This window comes from Gobio gobio, assembly GCF_949357685.1.
Source record: "Gobio gobio genome assembly, chromosome: 15".
Taxonomy (NCBI): domain Eukaryota; kingdom Metazoa; phylum Chordata; class Actinopteri; order Cypriniformes; family Gobionidae; genus Gobio; species Gobio gobio.
In genome coordinates this window covers 14,932,600-14,955,427 of record NC_137108.1, presented here as the reverse complement: position 1 = coordinate 14,955,427, position 22,828 = coordinate 14,932,600, and the positions used below count along the sequence as shown (strand labels likewise).

Genomic DNA, 22,828 nt, shown 5'->3' with positions numbered 1-22,828 from the left:
CATCCGCCGAGGCGGTGCGGCGAGGCTGGTCATGGGGCTCACGGATGGACTGTCCAGCGGGACTGGGACTGTTGAGGCATCTTCCCAGTCTTTGTCTGACAGTTCATATGTTCTCCTTCCCCGTGTGGAAGCCCGCGCTGCGGCTTCTTCCCCCGGGGCGGAGGACCCGATGTGTGAGCGGTCTGATTCTGAGGAATTAGACGTACTCAGCATCGAGGCAGTCAAAGTCATAAGCACTTCTTAAATATGCAAGATTCCATCCTCGCGATTGCTGGAAAAAAAGGCAGCGCGCAGGTTATGGGTCTGCAATTAATGTGAACACACGCGATCGGTGTGCATGAGATACTGGTTGGCTTAACGGACGAGTCCGTATAGTACAATAAAAAATCAGTATTTGTCTGATATGGCTGCATTTAAGTCTGAGGATTTAAATGAGATATGATCTGACTCTGTGGAGTTAGACATTCAGTCATTCAGACCATGTTTCACTGTATTGTGTGACACTGTTTGGCTTTTTTCTCGAGGGATGAAAGCCAATTGTATTATGACGGCTTGAACCACGTTGCTGAGGCAACGCGGGGTCTATGAGTCCGTATAAATACAAATAAAACAGTGTCGTCTGATTAATTACGGCTACATTTAATTCTAAGGAATTAAATTAAATATAATCTAACTTTGAGGAGTTAGATATTCAGCCTATCATTCAGACTATGTTTCACCTTATTGTGGCTGCATTTAATTCTAAGGAATTAAATTAAAATATTATCTGACTTTGAGGAGTTAGATATATTTTTTATTCAGCCTATTATTCAGATCAGGTTGCACGGGTTTGGTGATTATGATGGCATTTAATTCCGAGGAATTGAGTGTCATGTTATCCGACTTTGATAAGTTGGATACTTTAATTCTGTCACCCAGGCGTGTTTAACTTGTGAACTGGATATTCATCTAAGATGGAGCCCTCCTGAAGTTGATGTCGTTCTCGCCGCCTTGTGGCCTGCGGGACACATCAGTTTCAGGCAATTGCTAATCGCAGTGTCCGCTCTAGGGTTGTGGCCCTGTTGAGCTGCTCCCTTAGATGAGGCCCCTGCTGGCCAGCCCCCTCTCCCGGTAGGAGCGATCGAGGTCGCTTCCCCTGTGGAGTTTTCGGGAATCGACGCTGTGTTCCCGCCGTCTAGTACGCTTCGGGCCACATCGTTTCCCCGCGCACGCGTGCTGCACCAGCCGCCTCTAGCAAGACTTGCGGTGGTTCAGCAAACGCGTACGCACACCGAAAATCTTCCTCGATTTCGCCCTGCCGGTTAGCCGCTTCAGGGGGTCGGGGAGGAGGCTCGGTTGACACCCGAGACCGGCCTCGAGAGGCTGGTTCCCTTAGCAGATTATCTCGGCGCATGGTTATGCCTCCGAATATATCAGCTTGGGGCCTGCGACTGTAGAAAGGGGCATACAGACTGCAGTCCGATTACCTTCCCCTGAAGTTCAGTGGGGTGGTCTGGATGGCAGTGGTCCCTGGGCAGGTTCGGGTAATGGAACAGGAAGTTCACTCCCTGCTGGTAGGGAGGCCACAGAATGTGATCCTCCGCCAGACAGGGAGTCCGGGTTCTACAGCCGGTACTTCACAGTTCCTAAGAGGGATGGCCAGTTGCATCCAACTTTGGACCTGAGGTACTTGAATCGTTCTCTGAGGAGATTCAGATTCAAGATGCTTAGCAATTCCTCCATTGTGATTCAGATCCAGTCTGAGGACTGGTCTGTCACGATGGGTCTGAAGAGGACGCATACTTCCCTGTATCCATCCTTCTGTGTCACAGGAAGTTCCTGAGGTTCGCTTTTTGGGGCAAAGCGTACCAATATCGGGTTCTTCCAGGCGGCCTAGCCCTTTGAGACTCTACACACAGTAGCGTGTTGTCGCCTTCTCAGAGAACTGTGTTCCTGGGAGTCGTATGGGATTCTCTACGTTGTGGGCACAATTGTCTCCCGAACGTATCGAGTCCATACGGGCAGTGGTCTCTAAAAAGAAGCTAGGCCACAGCATCACTGTGAAGCAGTTTAAGGCTGCTGGGGCTCATTGCGGCTGCGTCCAACAGAATATCTCTTGGCCTGCTGCATGAGACCCTTACAGTGGTAGCTGGGAATCAAGGGGTTTTCCTCGGGGGGGGAAAACCATTCTGTATGATCAGGGTAACGCGCAGATGCCTTCGTTCCCTAGTCATATGGAAGAAACCTTGGTTTCTGTCCCAGGGGCCAGTGTTGGGAGCGTTCTGTTGCCGGTAATCCGTTTCAACAGGCGCCTCCCTCACTGGCTGGGACGTGGTTATGGGAAGTAAACCAGGTGGCTTTCCTTGAGGGGAAATCCATTCTGTATGATCAGGGTAACGCGCAGATGCCTTCGTTCCCTAGTCATATGGAAGAAACCTTGGTTTCTGTCCCAAGGGCCAGTGTTGGGAGCGTTCTGTTGCCGGGAATCCGTTTCAACAGACGCCTCCCTCACTGGCTGTGACGTGGTCATGGCGGCCGCTTTGCGAGAGGTCTGTGGGAGACCAGGCATTTCTCCTGGCACATCTACTGCCTGGAAATGCTGGCGGTCTACAAAGCTCTGAGGAGCTTTTTCCCGGACCTCCGCGGCCACCATGTACTGATACGGAGGTAAACCAGGTGGCTTTCCTTGAGGGGAAATCCATTCTGTATGATCAGGGTAACGCGCAGTGGCCTTCGTTCCCTAGTCATATGGAAGAAACCTTGGTTTCTGTCCCAAGGGCCAGTGTTGGGAGCGTCCTGTTGCCGGAAATCCGTTTCAACAGACGCCTCCCTCACTGGTTGGGGCACGGCAGGGGGGTTTGAGGTTGCGCCCTCTTTGCAGACTGGCGCATCACATCCTCCTGTGGTCCCAAGGGAAACTGTTGTCCATCAGGGCAATGTATGTCCCGGGGGTCCAAAATCAGGGAGCAGACATCCTGTCGAGGCAGGGGCTGAGGCCCGGGGAGTGGCGACTCCACCCAGAGGTGGTGGAGGCCATATGCAAGAGGTTCGGCCCAGTGGAAGTGGATCTGTTTGCGTCTCGAGAGACGTCCCACTGTCCACTGTGGTTTTCCCTCACGCATCCAGCTCCGCTGGGGCTGGATGCCATGGTGCAGACGTGGCCGAGGCTGCGTCTGTACGCATTTCCCCCGATTGCTCTGCTCCCGGGAGTCCTGGAAAGGGTCCGTCGACAGGGGGTCAGTCTACTTCTGGTAGCACCCCGTTGGCCGACTCGAGTTTGGTTCTCGGATATCATAGCTCTGCTAGCAGGTCAGCCGTGGGAGATTCCTCTGAGGAGGGATCTCCTATCTCAGGCGGCGGGTACGATATTTTACCCCCGCCCGGAGATTTGGAACCTGTGGGTCTGGCCCCTGAGGGGACCAGGTTCATAGAGGCTGGCCTATCGGCAGACGTGATAGAGACCTTACTCAGCTCCAGGGCTCCGTCTACGAGGAGACTGTACAGCTTCAAGTGGAATGTATTTTCCACTTGGTGCAGAGAACGTGAGGTGGACCCAGTTAACTGCCCAGTGGCTTCAGTGCTGGAGTTCCTCCAAGATCGTTTCTCTGCAGGGCTTACCCCGTCCACACTCAAGGTGTACGTGGCTGCCATTGCGGCTTTCCACACTCCTTTGGGTGATGGGCCTCTGGGTAGGCACCAGCTGGTTGTACAATTCCTCCGTGGGGCTCGGAGGATGAGGCCTGCGGCTCGGTCCAGAGTTCCAACCTGGGACCTGGCAGTGGTTCTCGAAGGATTGGCTGAGGCCCCCTTCGAACCATTGGAGTCGGCTGGACCAAAGGATCTGACCCTTAAGGTGGCTTTTCTCCTTGCCATTACCTCTCTCAGGAGAGTGGGAGATCTCCAGGCCTTGGCGGTAACGCCGACCTGCCTGGAGTTTGCCCCGGGAGGAGTAAAAGCCATCTTACACCCTAGGCCGGGCTACGTGCCTAAGGTGCCATCAAGGGTGGTCAGGTCATTGGTCCTGCAGGCATTTCATCCTCCGCCTCATGTGACGGCGGAAGAGGGGAGACTTCACCTACTCTGCCCGGTTAGGGCTCTAAGAGTTTATCTGGCGAAGTCTGCACAGTGGAGGAGATCACAACAACTGTTGGTGTGTTTTGGTTCACCTAAGAAGGGATTGCCTGCGTCTACTCAGACAATCAGTAACTGGATTGTCCAGGCGATTACCATGGCCTACCAGGTGCGCAGTTTGCCTTCACCTGTGGCCGTGAGGGCTCATTCCACCAGAGGCATGGCCTCTTCGGTGGCCCTTCTTTCTGGGGTCCCCTTGCAGGATATCTGCGAGGCGGCCGGGTGGGCTACCCCACACTTTCATCAGGTTCTATAGCCTGGATCTCCCTACGACGCCTGGTGCGAGGGCGCTCCAGTCCTAGCTGTGCCCGGTCTCCGGCTTCACACTAGGGCAGGTGCTACCCTTCGGTGTGGCCTAGTGGGTACTCGTTCCCCAAAGCGTCGTCCCGATGCAGTGCGAGTTCCCTCGAAAGGGAACTGCTCGGGTTATGTATATAACCCTTGTTCCCTGAGAAGGGGAACGAGCACTGCATCCCGACGCCACACCTCGGCGCGCCTGGAGCGCATGCTTCAGAGCAATTACTACCGCCATTACGTTCCAGCTCCCCTTTTATACTTCCGGGTATGCCGTCACAATGACGTCATCACGCACGCCAATCGGATTGGCCTAGTTGGCATTCTGGTTTCAGATTCGCTGATGCTAAGGGAGCATCCCCAAAGCGTCGTCCCGATGCAGTGCTCGTTCCCCTTCTCAGGGAACAAGGGTTATATACATAACCCGAGCAGTTTTCCAAAGAACTCCCCAGCCCATGTGGCTGTGTTTAACACAGCAGCATGATGGTTTCACATGTGGTGACATCTGAATGCTCAAAGGTCACGCTCATTCAACAGAGGTTTCCTGTCTTGTCCTACTTGGACTGAGATTTCTCTGTATTCCCTGAATATCATGGATGGTGAAAGACCTAAATACTTTGCAGTCTTTCATTGAGAAATGTGATTTTTGAATTGTTTGACAATTCTTGTGAAATTTAGCACAAAGTGACGAGCCATGACCTATCTTTGCTTGTTGAGTCTTTGGTGGATGCTCATTTTATACACAAACACGATACCCTCACCTATTACCAATTCACCTGCTAATTGTGGATTGTTTCAAAACAGTTTAACTTGGATATTCTATAATCGTTTCACTTTTATTTTTCCTCTGTCCCAACTTTTTTGGAGTGTTTTGCAGCCATCGAAATCAAGATTTGTTTATATTTACAAAAATACAGTTGGAGAGTGAAAATATTGGACATTGTTTTCAGTTAAATAAAAACAGATTCTCTATGTTATTACATTTTACAAAATGTCCCAACTTTTTTGTTGTATGTAGACTAAGTGTGCACACCCATGAAATAATATTCAGTCTGTTTGGATAGGAGTCTGTCAACTTGGCACATCTTAACTTGAGAATGAAAAAAACGTTCCAGATCCAGTTAAATTTAGGTCTGGGCTCAGGCTGGGCCGTTAATCTTTCTTTGCTGAATCCATTCTTTTGTTGATTTAGATGTCTGTTTTGGATCAATGTCATCATCAACATCATTATCATCTCATCATTTGTATGGCCAAAAAATGCCTAAACTTGTCCTACACTGAACAAAAATTATTATGGCCCGATTAAATTAAGCATAATTAATTTGTGCTCGTTTAAATAATTTAAATTTAGTTTTTTTATTTTAATTTAAAAAAATGATTTGGTTCTATGGGAATTGCATGCGTTTTTGTTTAAATTGAGATAAAATAAATTGATTGCAACCACTTACGATAAAAAAAAATGAGTAAATTCAACTAATCATTTTTTTTCAGTGTAGGCTGTTTGTCTCATTTACACAAAATTAAGTGTCCACCATCTAATGATGCCCCTAACGAAAAGTTATCAAAAGACTTTTTATTTGTCTTATTGTAGATATAGGCCGAAATATTTGCAATAGCACTTTCTAAAAGATTAGCCATTTATATCAGTAGGAGTGATAGATGAAGGCTATAATACTAATGTTGTCTCAGATTTAAATCTGTGAAAATGGTTGAATAGACATATACTAAAATATGCGTAGAAATTCACACAGTTTAATAGAGTTTTATATAAGTTTGCTAATAAATCTGCAATCTCCAAAATGATAATAGATCAGTAAATGTTAATTTAATTCCACTTTAATTTCACTCACCCACTCTGAGTTTGAAGTCATTGAAGGAATGTTTATTGATGACATCAAGCTTCCCCACCAGTGCAAAGGCAAACTCCACCATGGTACCAATGTGCATGTACTGCCTGTCATGCTCCTACAAACGAGAACGGCAAAAACAATGAGTTACACTTTATTTTGATAGTCCACTTTAGACATTCTACTAACTATAAGTAACTTTGCAACTTCATATTAACTAACTCTCATTAATTTGCAACTACATGTCAACTAACTTTCATTATATTATTAATAGACTTTTATGTTAGGGTTCTGGTTTATAGAATAAGATGACATGCATTTGCAATGTTACTTATAGTCAGTAGAACATCTCTGAGGGGACCATCAAAATAAAGTGTTTTAGCAGACAGTCTACTAATACTTGAATGACTGGTAGTTGACATGTAGTTGCAAAGTTACTTATAGTTAGTAGAATGCCTATAGTCAAATATTGAAATAAAAGTGTTAGCAAACAATGAATGACTTCCTTCACATGTTAGACTCCAAACATTTTACAAGAATTAAAAGAAAATTATATTAGATGAATAAAAGTAGGCCTAGACCAAGTAAAAAATAATCAGGTCTGATTCCCATGAAACATTTGTATAATTTGACAGACAGACTATTGATTAATTAAGTGATTGATTGATTCAATACATTCCTGATACCTGTGTATATTCTGGCCCTGGGCTGGCATTAAGCCCAGTGGCTGCCATATATGTGCTTCCAATGGTCTTTATCTTCTCCACTCCACTGAACTTTGGCTTAGACAGCAACTACACATGAAAACACAACATAACCCTAGCAGAGTTAACATCAAACAAACCATCAAAACTGCTTTGCAAAAAAGGACTGCATCATGGTAATAACATTTCTTTTTTGACATAATAAGACGAATTTCATGGATGAACGCAATTCCATAGCAAACTACAGTAAGTTCTAAGTACACTTCAATGGGAAAAAATTCAAGAGTAAAAAAAAAAGAAAACTTTTTTTCTACAAAATACATGAAGAAGTGAAAGCGATACGTTACCTCATCAAAGTCTGCAATGATCTCATTGAGTAGTCTGAGGCACTCAAGACCCTCCTTGTTTACGTCTGATTCTGTGTAGAACTCTTTGAAGTCCGGGATAGAAGCAAACATCACACACACCAGGTCATATGATTGGTGATACAGATCCTGTCATTCACAGAGGAAAAGGAAGCTCAGGTATAAAATATCTGAAGACTGACTTTTAAGCTGAACAAAAAGAAAACATTTTAAAAGTGTAATTTCAAACGATTTTCCTTTCCTTCCACAAGAAAACAACTCCTGGCAGCTGTCAATCACTCCCAAGCATCTAAATTCAAGTTATAGTCGTATGTGTTTTAATCGAATCACAAGTTTGTTTGCGCTTACCAAGTACATACTTTTAAGCATGATGCAAGCCAGTATAAAGGTATTAGTACATATTACAATTTTGCAGGGCACCTTTGGGCTGCCTTTGAAGTACAGAATCTATTTTCAACATGTTATGAATTTGGATGCATACCTTCTAAAATTGCAATACATCTTAGATCTTAAATTGTTCTTTCCATCTACATTCTCACCTCGTTTTTCCAGTTCCTGGCCAGGAAGTGCTCTGCTACATGGGCTGGCAGAACATTCTCCAGCAGAACGCGATTGAGATTCTCCATGGTCTCTATCTCCTCACATTCCTTCTTGAATTTGTTCTTCCACAGGAAATCCAACCTACAGTAATATTCATTCTGTTACAAGAGGACACAGAGGTAAAGAGACTGGAGGTCACAGCGCTATTTAAGTTACAAACACCACACAGAGCATCTTTATTTTTAAAAGAAAATCTTATACATATACGTAATGATGCTTTTAAAACATAAGCTGACCCCATCAACCTCATCAATTTTGCATTTTTGATCAAAAGCTTGGATTTTTTTTTTCTTATATTCACCAAGGCTGGGTTTGTTTGATCAAAAATACAGTCAATAACAGCAATATTGTAAAATATTATTAAAGGGATAGTTCACCCAAAAATGAAAATTCTGTCATCAGTTCTGTCAAACCTCTATGAGTTTCATTCTTCTTTTGAACACAAATATTTTTTTTTTCTCTTTTAATAATTTGCTTTCACAGTACATGCAATATGACACTTCTAACTTAAACTAAATTTAACTCAGTTTCTGGATAAATTGATCATAAAATGATCACGGCTATAGATAAACAAATAACAAACAAACAATTTTATATTTTCATGTCATTCACAGTGCATGGTGGGAAAAGTATTTGAATTACTTTGATTTAATATCTTTCTTTGGCAGCAATAACCTCCAAAAGTTTGCAATACATATTCTCAATCAAATGTCATATATGGTAAACCCTCTCAGAATACTGTTTCTTCATCATAAATGGGCAGTCACACTACACTTTTCGCTCCATTGATACCCATTGATTTGCATGTGAATGCGGGAGACAGAAAACGCAAGTAGTATCGCATTTTGAAAATTCGTATCACATGAAGACATGACCATTAGAAGATCGAAAATTATTTTATCTGATTAATTTATCAGATTTATTATTTGTGACCCTGGACCACAAAACCAATCATAAGGTATTTTTTTTTATATTGAGATGAATACATCATCTGAAAGCTGAATAAATAATATTTCCATTGATGTATGGTTTGTTAGGACAATATTTGGCCAAGATACAACTATTCGAAAATCTGGAATCTGAGAGTGCCAAAAAAAAAATCGAAATATTGAAAAATTACATAAAATAGCCTTTAAAGTTATCCAAATGATGTCCTTAGCAACACATATTACTACTACTACTACTACTACTACTACTACATATATATATACAGTATATATATATATATATATATACAGTATATATATATATATATATACAGTATATATATATATATATATATATATATATATATATATATATATATATATATATATATATATATATATATATATATATATATATATATATATATATATATATATATATATATATATATATTACGGTAGGAAATTTACAAAATATCTTAATGGAACATTATCTTTACTTAATATCCTTGATTTTTGGCATAAAAGAAATGTCTAAAATTTTGACTCATACAATGTATTGTTGGCTATTGCCAGAAATATACCCGTGCACCTTATGACTGGTTTTGTGCTTATAAAAAAGATGCTTCAGAGTGATATGTGTGAGCAGGAAAGAGGCAGAGAGTGAGAATCCAGATGCAGCAAGTTTATTTGAGAAACACAAACGCAGATAATCCAACACAAAACCAAATGAATAATCCACACAGAAACAGGGGAGCAACAACAGGAACACACATACAGAAGCAACGACCGACAAAGAACAACTGAAGCATAGAGGTAAAATAGACAGACTAACAAAGAGGATGAGGAGGGACAGGTGATTTGTTGTAAAGGGAACTAATGAAACTAAAGTTGCCAGAATAATAATCGTACGCTGTTTGTTAATTGGCCAGAGGAGAACTGGCACCCCAACTGAGCCTGGTTTCTCCCAAGGTTTAGTTTTCTCCATTATGCCACCTGATGGAGTTTTGGTTTCCTTGCCACGGTCGCCTTTGGCTTGACTTGCTCAGTTGGGGACACAAAATTTTCAACTAAATATCCAAATAAATCTAATTAGTAAACTAAATTAACCATATAAACTAAATTACTGATCTAATTACTGATCTAATACCCACACTGTCACTGTATGATAATTGAAATGTGCTAGATGACATCACCGTTTTCTCCGGAGCGGCTGTACAGCCGAATAAAATTCTGTTGCATTATTTTCCTGTTTAGCACTGTGAAGCTGCTTTGAAACAATCTGCATTGTAAAAAGCTCTATATAAATAAAGTTGACTTGACTTGACCAATGAGGGTAACTATGGCGACAAACAGAGAACAAATTTCAACATAAGAGTCCTAACAAAACATACCACAAAATGAGGGCTGAATCTGAAATCGCCTCCTAAACCCTCAATCACTATTCCCTACTTTAGTCCACGAATAAAGTTCACTTGAAGGAGTGAATGAAAACAAGTGAGCAAATTCGGACAGCCGCTGTGTGAACATCAGCTGTACACTCGTTATTGCGGTGTCAAGGTAATTATTTATTACCTTGAATTATATTTTTGTAACTAGTCTTTATTGGCTCTAATTTCTTGGTGGATTACATCTAATAATAATAATAATAATAATAATAATAATAATAATAATAATAATAATAATAATAATAATAATAATAATAATAATAATATATTTTGTGTGCTAGAAATTAAACCACTATTATTTTCTTTCCATGTGTCAATCCTCAAACCAATCTAGCAAAAAAGTGTTTATCTAACATACTTCACATACTAGTCATTAGACATGGATTCGCATAATTGTTTCAACCTGCACTGTGAATGTTTACACAGTATGTTTAAATTGGACAAATGTATCATTGCTTGTGTGTTATTTAAAGCCAATTAATGCAGATATTCATGATAAATAAAAATGTTTTCCTGCAAAATGTTAGTCTAAAAACACTGATCAATAAGGAGAACAATCTTCATACAGTGAACACATATTATAAAACCATAAATAAAACACATTAATTATGGTTACATTTATTTGTCTGGTTTGAGAGCATCGCAATTCAAACCCAAGGGTACTTAAAATTGATTGCTAGTAGGTATAGAAAACGGCACTCTTGTTCCTTTAATAAACCGAGAGGGATCTGTGGTCGATTTGTAACATAAGCCACATGAAGGAAAAACACAGACTAATAAAGAAGTGAATTAAAACAACACGTTTGTCTGAAATTACATGAATGAGAGAGGTTGGACAAACACCCCGAGGAGAGTGGCCCTGAATATCAATCTGTCCATTTTCTGTTTCTACTATCACACCGCTACTGATATTGTTAAAATGGCTAAATCTGGTCAGTCGGTTTTGGATGTTACTCATGTACAGGATATGAATGGTCACAATGTCCACAGAATAATTTTAAAGTACAGTCAAGTCACCTTCATTTATATAGCATTATATATAGTGACTATGACTGGACAAGGAAGACTAGTGAGCATTTTGACAGGAGGATGAAAAATCACACGAATGTGCTACCCTATAAAAAATATAACTGTAACAAGTTTTGACTATGGTCATGCTGTACAGTGTTCATGTTGAAATACAAATGAACCACATGTACTGGAACACCCATGAAATCAATGTCTTCAGTGGCTTACTTCATAACTGTTTTCTTTAAGTTGTGCTCCTAAAATCTGACAAAATTCAATCCAACTCAATTTTTTGCAAAGTGTGAAACATTTAAAGGGGTACTTCACAGATGGAAAGATGAATGTGTATTTAAATTGTGTAATTTATGTAGTAGAAATGTGAAATTATTTTATAAGTTGGTGCCTTCTACTGTAGACTGAGAAAAGCCAGAAAATGTATTTTTGGCAGATATGGATGAAAGACAACAACTCCCAGAATGCACTTGCCTCACTGCCCTACGAGGCCACTCCCAAGCCACAATTACCGGTTACATCTCTTGCCCACCACGGCACCACCCCACCGTCGTTTTCATTTTTATAGAAATAAAATAATTTAGTTCAGTTAGAGAACAAACACTGCAATTAAAAACTGAACGTGTCTGCTGAATGAAGAATGTTCATTCTGGGTATTATCAATAATAACTTTTAAAATAACTTTTGCACATAATTTTGTAATGTTCTTAATAACACGCATTGACTGTAGTAATTGCCACGCATTGTGGTTTTACTGCATGGACTCTCCTGGCTAAAATACTTTAGAAACTATGGCAAAAATCAGATATATTTGCTCAATTTGTCTGCCTTCCTCAACCATATATAGCATTTTATTCCTTGTTTATACTTTTTTTAATATTCCAAACTTGCATTGGATTGGACTTGAGGAAACAAATAGGATGCAGAATTATAATTCCGCATGCTAAATTGGAAAGTAAAATTGAATTGGAAGTCAAAGAAATTCATTACTGCTGTAGTTCTAAATAATAATATGTCATTACATTTCATCAACATACGGAATATCACGTTAAATAGTATAACGGCTGTTGCTTTGAAAGTACTGAACAAATTGAGCACCTTATGCCAATTTATTTCCAATTTCATTTTTGTGAGAAAGGAAGCCAGTTCTTCAATTCTGAATGGTGGCCCAACACTGGAAAGTGCATTTAAAAATATAGCACATTTACATACATACAATGTGCAAATTAATGTTTAACAAAATGATCACTATTTCACCAGCTGTTGTAATCCATGAATGATTTGTCTTATAAAAAGAACACTCACCTGTCTAGCTAGAACAAGCAGGGTGACGAAGAATATAAAGAGAGACACGGAGCCCATTGTCTTTAAGTCTTTCAGTACTCCTGGCCTTGTTTTGACGAGAGAAAAAGAGACAGAGAGATATAAGGCTTGTCAGCATCACTTGTGTTTTTGTAACAAATCATGTCATCTGTAGCCCAGGATGGCCAGCAGACCATGTCCACCCCAGCTGTCAATTAACAGGAAGTGTCTGTGCTGGTTCACAGTGATTTATTTTCAACATCCTTCTCTGATTTCTAGAACAAAATCTGTAATCCTCAGGAAAATGTAAGCAAATCCATTTTGTTGGAATAAAGGACCTAAACATCAAGGACTGGTTTCACTGACAGGGCTTAGATTAAGCCAGGATTATAGGCCTGAGTTTAATTAGGATATTTAAGTCGCTTTTATAAAAATGCCTTAGAAAAAACATTACTGGCGTGCATCTTGAGACAAAACAATAGCACTGACATATTTTAAGATATATCAGTGCAAGTTGCTTTCAGTTAAAACAGCTCAAATAGGCATTTTAGTCCGGGACTAGCTTAAGTCTTGTCTGTGAAACCGGGGGCAAGAGTTTTTAGATAATTGTATGAATTTCTTTACACTACAAATTCTGATGGTTTGAGGCATACACATGGTTACCTATGATTACCCCTTCACAGTGGTTTGCACTGCCCCCTGGAATGCGATTTCTACTGAGGGGGACAAAGACCCCACCCTCCAGGAACATGATTTATACAGAGGGGGACAACCCCTAGCCTGATCTTACCAGACTCTCGTACATTTCATGTTTCAGAGTCTGGCCACTCTCCATTGACAAGCGTTTACTTCCTTGAAGGCGGGGACTCTGTTGAAGTTTAAAATTATTGGATCTGCCATAACTAATCGCTAACATTTGGTCGTGACGTATGTCATGCGCCGTTCGCCTTTTGTTTCTCACATGGAAGTCCGTAAAAATAAAAGTGCACTCCACCTCAGTGATAAAAGCTAAAACTCATGCATTCGGATTATGATTTATTCACGGTGGAGGGGAGAGTTTTGTGATTGGGAACGCACTGCTCACATGGTCCGTAACATGATTGTATGCTGCAAATAAAATGTCATAGGCTTGGTATGATAAGAATAAATGCTACCGTAAATAACGGCCCAATTCAAATGTTTATGTGCTTTTCTTCTTTTAATTTTTTGAGCGGTGATGAAATATATTGCTTCTGTAAATACTTGCCAGCATTTAAAGAAATACAAGCGAGCTGGAAAATCAAACTTTTCCCAAACCCTGTGGGGAGGAGGTCCACAACATCATGGCCACCAACAAAACTCAAACTCAAAACTCAGCAAAGATTGTTATTGCTCCAGCTTTAACTTCGAGATGTTCTGTAAATACTTGCCAGCATTTAAAGAAATACAAGCGAGCTGGAAAATCAAACTTTTCCCGAACCCTGTGGGGAGGAGGTCCACAACATCATGGCCACCAACAAAACTCAAACTCAGCAAAGATTGTTCTTGCTCCGGCTTTAACTTCTAGATGTTCGGCACAACGGAATGAATGGCTTCGCTCACATCTTTCTCCGCTGCCACTACTTAACTACAACTCAAACTAGCGCACGGCATCAACGTCATCGTTCTCAGCCACTCCCTCTGTTCGCTGATATGGACTGGTTAAAATTTGATCTGAGAAAACCTAAAAATATATAAATACCGCAGTCCCAGACGGAGTACTGAAGGAAAATTTTAATTGAGCGGAAGTACGTAGGAGGGCGGAGCCAGGCTAGACAACCCCTCCGCCAACATTTGAAACAATTTGAGAGATTTAATGTTAAAGTTGATACAATTACTATGGTATGCAACCTATATACATGGCCAAAAGTTCTGTATGTGAACACTCCCTCCTACTTAATTAGCCCTAGTGAAATTCAGTGAAAACAAATCATAATGAACATGCAATGACATCTGGATAACTGTGTGCTTTGCACTTTGTGGCAACAGTTTGGGGAGAGACGTTTTCTGTCCCTGTGTGACAATGCCTCTTTACACAATATCTACTGCAAAGACTACCCAAAAGAATGGAAGCTCTTATATTTAGTTGTACAGGAAAGACTAACTTTATATTAATGTACATGCTCAACCACATATTGGTGTATTATTTTGGTCTCTACATAATTTTGACCATAATGTATTAATTTAACAAACTCTCACCTTTCCAGGATTTCTGTTTTGTATAGGAACTTGCTGTACTCGTCCAGCAGAGATGCATGTGTTTGAAGTATAATTATGTTGTAGAGCACCACGGCTGTTAGCATGATGAGCATCTTCAGCTCATAGTTGATCCTCAGAAACACTGAGCAGGAGATCAGACCCAGAATGCAACTGTAGATAAAATACTAATGGCAGAAAAACACAGAAATAATAAACATTGTTTTTTTTAACAAAAAAAAAAAAAAAAAAAAGTATGTTCTCATTAAACATTTTTAAATAAAAAACAAACCAGTTTGCTATCTACTGGATCTCCAATTATTAGTACCAGTACATTTTTTTTTTTAAAAAGCAATAAAAAAAAAACAGAAGCAGCAGGATAAATGTTCTATATCAGAATGATTTAAGCATTGTGCAATTAGGTAATTCAATCCCTGAAAAATGGGTTAAGCTGCATTAATCATGAAATGATAATCCTATAACAACAAGCAAAATTACCTTCACACTGAATAGTTTTCCATGGCATGGGGGGAAAAGCTATGCATTAAGTATATGCTTAACAAATAACTCTTTGGCTGAAATTAATTTGTTGACAGTTATTCCACATGTTGCAAAAGGGTTTTCTTTAAACTATCTTGTTTAGCAAAAACTGGACTGAGTAATCTACAATCAAATTGGACATGTCAAAGGATCTCAAATTAATCCTTGTAGTTTCTACTAGCTTGTAGTAACTACTAGCTGTTACATGAAGAATGTTATTGTATGCATGTTATACACCGACCAGGCATAATATTATGACCACTGACAGGTGAAGTGAATAACACTGACACTGCAGCTCTAGTGTCCCAGTCTGCAGTGGTCAGTATCTATCAAAAGTGGTCAAAGGAAGGAACAGTGGTGAACCGGCGCAGGGTCATTAGCGGCCAAGGCTCATTAATGCACATGGGGAATGAAGGCTGGCCCATGTGGTCCGATCAAACGGATGAGCTACTGTAGCTCAAATTGCTCAAAAAGTTAAAGGGGTGGTTCCGTGTTTTTTTTCTAGGCTTAGTTGTGTTTATGGGGCGCAGTATAACATGTCTGTATACTTCTTTTTTTTTTAAACGCCGTATTTTTCTTATATTTTACCTTTATTCCACACCGCTGTCTCCACCGTCCTTTTGAACGGCTCGTTTGCTTCCTGCTTCTATGAAGCCCATCCCTCCGAAAAACGCAATGGTCTTAGATTGGTTAGATGGCCAAATGTAGTTTATAGTTCTGCAACAGCTCTCTCTCTCTTTCGTAATGACTGCGACGTGGCCTCGCCCACTTTGTTGCGTGTTCGCAGGGGCAGTGTATATGTTAATAGCAAGGGTTTATGATGTCACCAACCCGGGAAGAAGCTTGTTGTAGTCCAAACCGGCCGTTTTTGTAGGCAATAAACTGCCATGACTTTTAAAGACAATATCTCCGTTTGCATTGAACTTTCAGTGCAGTAACTTTGCAGATACTGTTTATGCTCAAGCAGCAACATTACACACTAACTAAAGTTACTGAAACTAAGTTACACTAACTAAAAACTGAACTGAAATTGCATGCAACCATCCCTTTAATGCTGGTACTGATAGAAAGGTGTCAGAATACACATTGCATCGCTCCAGACCAGTCAGGGTGCCCATGCTGACCCCATGTCCACCGCCGAAATTGCCAACAGTGGGCACGTGAGCATCAGACCTGGACCACGGAGCAATGGAAGAAGGTGGCCTGGTCTGATGAATCAACAGTCTCTCGTACATCACATGGATGGCCGGGTGCATGTGTGTCGCTTACCTGGGGCACATGGCACCAGGATGCACTATGGGAAGAAGGCAAGCCGGTGGAGGCAGTGTGATGCGTTGGGCAATGCTCTGCTGGGAAACCCTGGGTCCTGCCATCCATGTGGATGTTACTTTGACACGTACCACCTACCAAAGCATTGTTGCAGACCATATACACCCTTTCATGGAAACGGCATTCCCTGGTGGATGTGGCCTCTTTCAGCAGGATAAGGAAGATAATGTTATGCCTGATCTGTGTATATGTTATGGCCGAAGAAAAAAAAAACTTTATCACAAAAACCCAAGTTTTTGTTTTTGTGGCCTTGACACAAAATTACCAGCTAACATAATTTCACTAATCATATAATCAACATATGGGAAAGTATGAACAAGAACTAGTCAGGAGAAATCACTCTATCATTCTGATTGGATTATAAGAGCAGACTGATTGTTATAAATGGAGGGAAGAAGTGCTTCCAATCATTGTGATCTCGTGTGAGCAATGGTTAACTCCAAAGGAGCAGGAGGGTGTGAGAGCATCTTCATGCACAGCGAGGCCAAGACTCAGCAAAGAAGCCACTTTTCTCAAAGAAAAACATTAAGGACATACTGCAATTCTGCAGATGTACAAGGATTGGACAGCAGAAGACTGTTGCAAAGTTATTTCCTCTGATGAAGCCCCCTTTTGGCTGTTGGGACATCTGGAAAATCAAATGTCAAAAAGAAAAGAAGTCCGGAGAACTTAATCCCATAAAGAACCTGGTGTCAATCCTCAAAAGACTAGTGGACAAGCAGGAACTCACAAATTGTGATCAACTATAAGCACTAATAAGGCAAGGATAGATTGCCATTAGTCAAGATTTGGCCCAGAAGCTTACATCCAGCATGCCAGAGCGAATTGCAGAGGTTATGAAGAGTCAACACTCAAAATATTGACTCTTGGCATACACCGATCAGGCATAATATTATCACAAAATATGTTTTTTGTTGGTCAATGGCGCAGTCAATTTCAGTTGCCACAAAATAGCAACGCGTCAAACAATGCGCCTGAACACACCTCGTTTTCAGACCAGCCATGGGCAAACAGACGGGAGCGAGTGCATGTGCCATTTAGACAACATGGCACTGGACGTGAAACTGATAATTGCGTCGGGCTGAAACTAGAAAAAAAAAAAACACTTGTGCCTGGCGTTGCATTGCGCCGGGTGTATTACAGGGACCTTAGTTTCCACATTTACTCTCCATGCATGAAATACACAAACTAAATGAGGTCATCATGTCAAGAACTGCACTTTATAAGTTCATTTTAAGTAAATTGCTTTCAAGGACACATAGCACTATATTTAACTTACAGGAAGGTAGAATGTGTTCTTGTCCAGGTAAGATATGGGATGCTGAAGAAGTGTCTCATTTGATGTATTATAAACAGCATCTGTGGAAGTTAGGTTGTCTTCTACAAAGAACTGCAAGAAATTATTGAAGAACATTATGAATGCTTTTTGTTTTCAAAAAATGCATACACACACACACAAAAACAACCACAACAAAAACACACGCCGTTTTATTTCTAGTTATCGCATATGGGACCAATACCTAACAGTGTGCACCAGCGCAAACCCTCTAAAGATTTACTAAAGACATGAGGTGAAAAATATGTGCTGAAAAGGCGTGGATCCTTTACTAATGTCGATTTACTGGTATATGCGCCACTATTTACCGCCCATAAAGCATGTCTTCAAACCAGATGCTACTGTGCACTGCTCTTAGTAGATGGGCTGTGTCTGTATTCTTGAATTTGTGTGTCGTCAGTAGGGCACGTGCAGAACTTTCCACTCCTAACAGCGCTTTTGTGGAATTGCGCTCTCATGCTAATTTTCCCTGTTTAGTAAATCTGACCATTAAGCTACATCAAAGCAACCTGCTGTTCTTTTCAATGATGTCATAGGGAAATGTAAAATCTTAAGATCGTAGTATCTTTTTTCTTTTTTTTATTCCAATGGCAAACATTTAAATTAGTGCTGGTCAAATTAACGCGTTAACGCGGGCGATTCATTTTTTCATTTTAAAGCATTAAAAATATTTAACGCAATTAACGCAGCGTTTGTTTTTATATACATTTTTGCCTAGCGTTACATTATATGATCACGCTCTTATTTATGTAAATGCTTTTAAACCATCTAAGCGTGACAAGATAGAAGAGAACGCACTGTATGTCAATGTCCTGTCTGTGTGGGTGCGTCTCAGATCCCTAGTTGCACCAGTCTCGTGCACACATCGAGTTCTCTTTCGTTCTTGAATAAACAATAACAAACAACACAGAGAATGTTGCCAAAATGCCAGTTTTGTCGAGTATTCTCATAATAGGAGTCTTAAATGAGTTAAATAACTTCTTAAATGAACGTGAGAAAATGAGATGCGCTTGACAGTGCGTCAGATCCGCGTCATGTTCGGCAGCGGGCGATCATAAAGTGAAAGCAGAACTGATGATATCTGTCATTAATGTTCATCAAAGAACAAAGGTAACAGAGAAAAGATGATTAAACTATGTATATTTAATTTATTATTTATGCAGTTAAGAAAGGTGTTTGATAACTATTACATTTCTGTATTTGTCTAACAGGGAAGGTCACAGGTAAATACAACATTTATTATAATGGGTTTATTTAAAGATTGTTTTAAGTTCACTTAAATTAAAAGTTGTTTTTTTAACCCTCTGAGGTTCTTCGTTTTCCAGTCACACTCAGGACCTTCGGGTCAAAAGTGACCCGACCCCTGAAATCAATTATTATTATTAAATTTTTCAGTAAAATCAATTAAATGTATTTTTGTTCAATAATATTTTTTCTTTCTTTTTTTAGTTTTTTGAGAGAATTTTATGATAATAATTAATATTTATGCAATAATTATGATCCATTTTTTTCCCATTGAATATAATAGAAAATTTATATATATATATATATATATAAATTTTTTTTGTAATGCTGTATTTCAGGTTAAAGTAGAGACTAGGCCTATAAAAAAAACATTTTTGAAATCAGATTGGTGCCATCTGGTGGAAGCAGTGAGCATTATAATCATGCAATATCATATTTTAACCACTAGATGGATTTACAGCTATCTGTAGAAAGGCTTGTGAATTCTAGTTGTTTATGCACATATTTGCCTATTTTTTCAGGTTGTGGATTTTAATATCTAAAAAGAGATTCTCAAAGAATATTTTTGTCAAGTATTTTGTTTGTTTGGTTGGTTTAAAAGGTAATTTGAAGTGCCAGTTTTACTTTATAATACTGTACAATCAAACCTGGACATTGCATTAGAAAAAGAACAAATGGAAAACATTTTGTTACCCATTGTTTTAATTGTAACTTAATAAAAATGCATTTCTTTCAGTCATAAAATGTTTTTATTAACCTTTTATAATAAACATTTTCATTAAAATAATTTTTTGTACAATTCAATGAACAGTAACTCTTTCACAAAATTAGCTTTTGCAATGTCTGTTTTGCACTCTTGATCAGGGCCGGCGTTTGCTATAGGCGAGCTAGGCGGTTGCCTAGGGCGACAAATGTGTTGGGGGCGCAGCCAGGCGCCCTCTAGTGGCACCCTTAAACTTACTTCCCATTAAGCAAAGAATTAAAACAAGCGAAATAAAACATAGTTTATTAAACATGATCATCCTTGGGCGCCCCCTCAGCTGCACGTTTAATTACTTAACCTGATTATTAGATTGAATTGAAAGTGAGTATTGTCGAGCACAGGCGTTCAGGCGTTAGGTCAGGCAAGTGCTCAGCACTGGCGCGTTCTTCAAAAATGAAGCGGTCTAAACCCTTGAGTGTACAGGGACGGAAAAAGAGAAAGGCAGATGATCAAAAGAAAGCCAGTATAGAGGTAAGTCTTCTCATCTCAGCCATAAAGGTGTCAAACGAAATAAATTTACTTCGTATTATCGATATTATCAACTAATATTGGACGGCATTGGACGTTTTATTGCTGTCACTAAGCTATCACTAGCAAGCTAGTTATCTACATATTACTACGCATTTCACTGACAATAAGGAAATCCATACGAGCCAAATTTTAATGCTGCGTCAATTTTGAAGGTGAATAGAAATGCCAGAAACAACTGTTCATCTTTTATTATTTAAGATAGGGATAGAGTTACAAGAACTTATATATTTTAATTTTGTAGTGGTAAGTAGAGTGTATCCATAATAGCACTTTTGTTTGTAGAGGGTATAGTTAATCCAGTTTATGGGTCATAATTTGCTTAAGTGTCTTTACAGGTGCTTAAGAGAGTTTTTGCACAGTTTATGGAGTTAATATTTGGTAAATATCCTTGAACATTCTTTCTAGCATTTGTGTATGACCAATTTATTGCAGTTGATCCTTCAAGTCTTAATTTTCTCGATTAAGTGTTGGAGTGACTATAAAAGCATTTTTGTTTGTTCATCCATAGTTTGAGTCATAATTTGTTAAATATCCTCCAACGTTCTTTGTAGCATTTTTGTATGTGCAATTTATTAGAGTGTATCATTTAAGTCATAATTCGCTTTTTAAGTCCGAGTAACTATAGGAGCATTTTTGTTTATATAGTTTTTATAAATACTTAACCCATTTGTGCCCAATTTTTTTCTGAATGGCATGTTCTGCATTTTATTTTCCCCAGGTTTTTGTATTTTTTCTTGAAAATCGTATTTGAATCTGTGGCGACTATAGTTGCCGGTGGGCAAATATGTTGTATGCACCCCTTCAATGTCATTTAGCATCTTACTCAAAATAACTGCTTTCAACAGATCAATCTTTATTCATAATCAAATTTATTATGTTTGACTAAGTATACTAAAAACTATAGATCTGTTGTAAGATTTGTTTTGTTTGGATGATTCTAGAGACCTTCATTATTATGTTGATAGCCTATAGATATGTCAACAAAAAATACTTATTAGTAACATGAAAATGACCTTTCTTTGGGAGGGTTTGCCTTCGTTGTGCTCCCTGGAAGTAGGGGTAGGAAGTTGGCAGTCTCATGTGACAGGAAGGAAGTTAATACTTTTTTTTTTTTCTTGAAATCCTTTATTTGGTTGTCTGCTTGTGTTTCATTAAGATATAAAACATGGATAATATCTAGAAAAATACTTACAGAAGGAAAATGACAACTATACACTGCACTGTAAAAAAATGCTGTAAAAAAACGGCGAAATTTTGACAGTAAAATGCTGTTTTCCATTAAAACAGTAATATACCGTAGAAAACAATGCATTCTGGGTAATATTTGTAATTTTCGAGAAAATAGCCTACAGGAATATACCGTGAATTAACAGTGCTCAAAGTCGACACTCAGAGGCTGTGCTCCAAATCACACCCTATACCCTCATTCACTATTCCCTACACTAGTTTACTGATAGTGAGCGAAAATAAGTGAGTGAATTCAAACACCTGATGAACACCTGCTGTTATCACCGAAGGAAAGAATTACATGAACAGAAAAAAGTTGCTTTCATCAACTGAAGATAAAAGAAGATATTAAATCTCTGAAGATCTCAGCAGAGGAGGATTAAACAACTCCACAAACAGCATTACCAGCTTCACACATTACTAACCAGACTGACTTTATTTCTGTCAGACGTCTACAGAACTTATTTTGACGTTACCATTATGGTGATTAGTGTTTGCTTTAGTTGGGCTCTTGAACCATGACATAATAACATTACTCTTTTTCTATAGCTGCTCAAACTGTGTGTTTTAAATACATTTGTTATTGCATGCAAAGCCGAAAGAAAATGTAAAAAGATCATGTTGACTATTTATTAATGGTCTGATTCACTGAGCTTCTTCATAATCTAATCTATAATGATATAGATGAAGTTTTATTTTATGGTAACCCAATAATTTTACAGCATAAGTTCCATATGTGTTGCAACAACTAGATAATTTTAAGGACAGGAAAAAAGCTTGTGGTCAAAACATTTTGAATACCAGAGTCATTCAGACTCAAATAGACATCAAGAATCGGCGTATGAATCTCAACAATGGTAACAATCAAAAGCTTCATTCTGCAATGCATGCTGAGTACAGGCATTGTGCAAAAATCATCCATGACTCCCAGCATGCATTGCGGCATGAATAAATTTTGCTGATGAATAGCCTGGTTATTTTCTTTAAATCTTAATATTTACCTTTATTTTTGGTGTTGTTTTTGTGT

The 22,828-nt window shown here is 39.4% G+C and overlaps 1 protein-coding gene across 1 annotated transcript in view; it reads right to left on the bottom strand.

The window, feature by feature from the left end:
- adcy2a (adenylate cyclase 2a) overlaps positions 1-22,828 on the bottom strand; it is a gene marked incomplete at its 5' end in the record, with an annotated part of 286,803 nt that overhangs the window by 3,529 nt on the left and 260,446 nt on the right. The window contains 7 exons of the mRNA XM_079837559.1: positions 6,255-6,369; positions 6,938-7,045; positions 7,303-7,449; positions 7,860-8,018; positions 12,620-12,704; positions 14,834-15,018; positions 17,979-18,089. Coding sequence (XP_079693685.1) covers positions 6,255-6,369; positions 6,938-7,045; positions 7,303-7,449; positions 7,860-8,018; positions 12,620-12,704; positions 14,834-15,018; positions 17,979-18,089 — 910 coding nt within the window. The remainder of the gene's footprint in view (positions 1-6,254; positions 6,370-6,937; positions 7,046-7,302; positions 7,450-7,859; positions 8,019-12,619; positions 12,705-14,833; positions 15,019-17,978; positions 18,090-22,828) is intronic.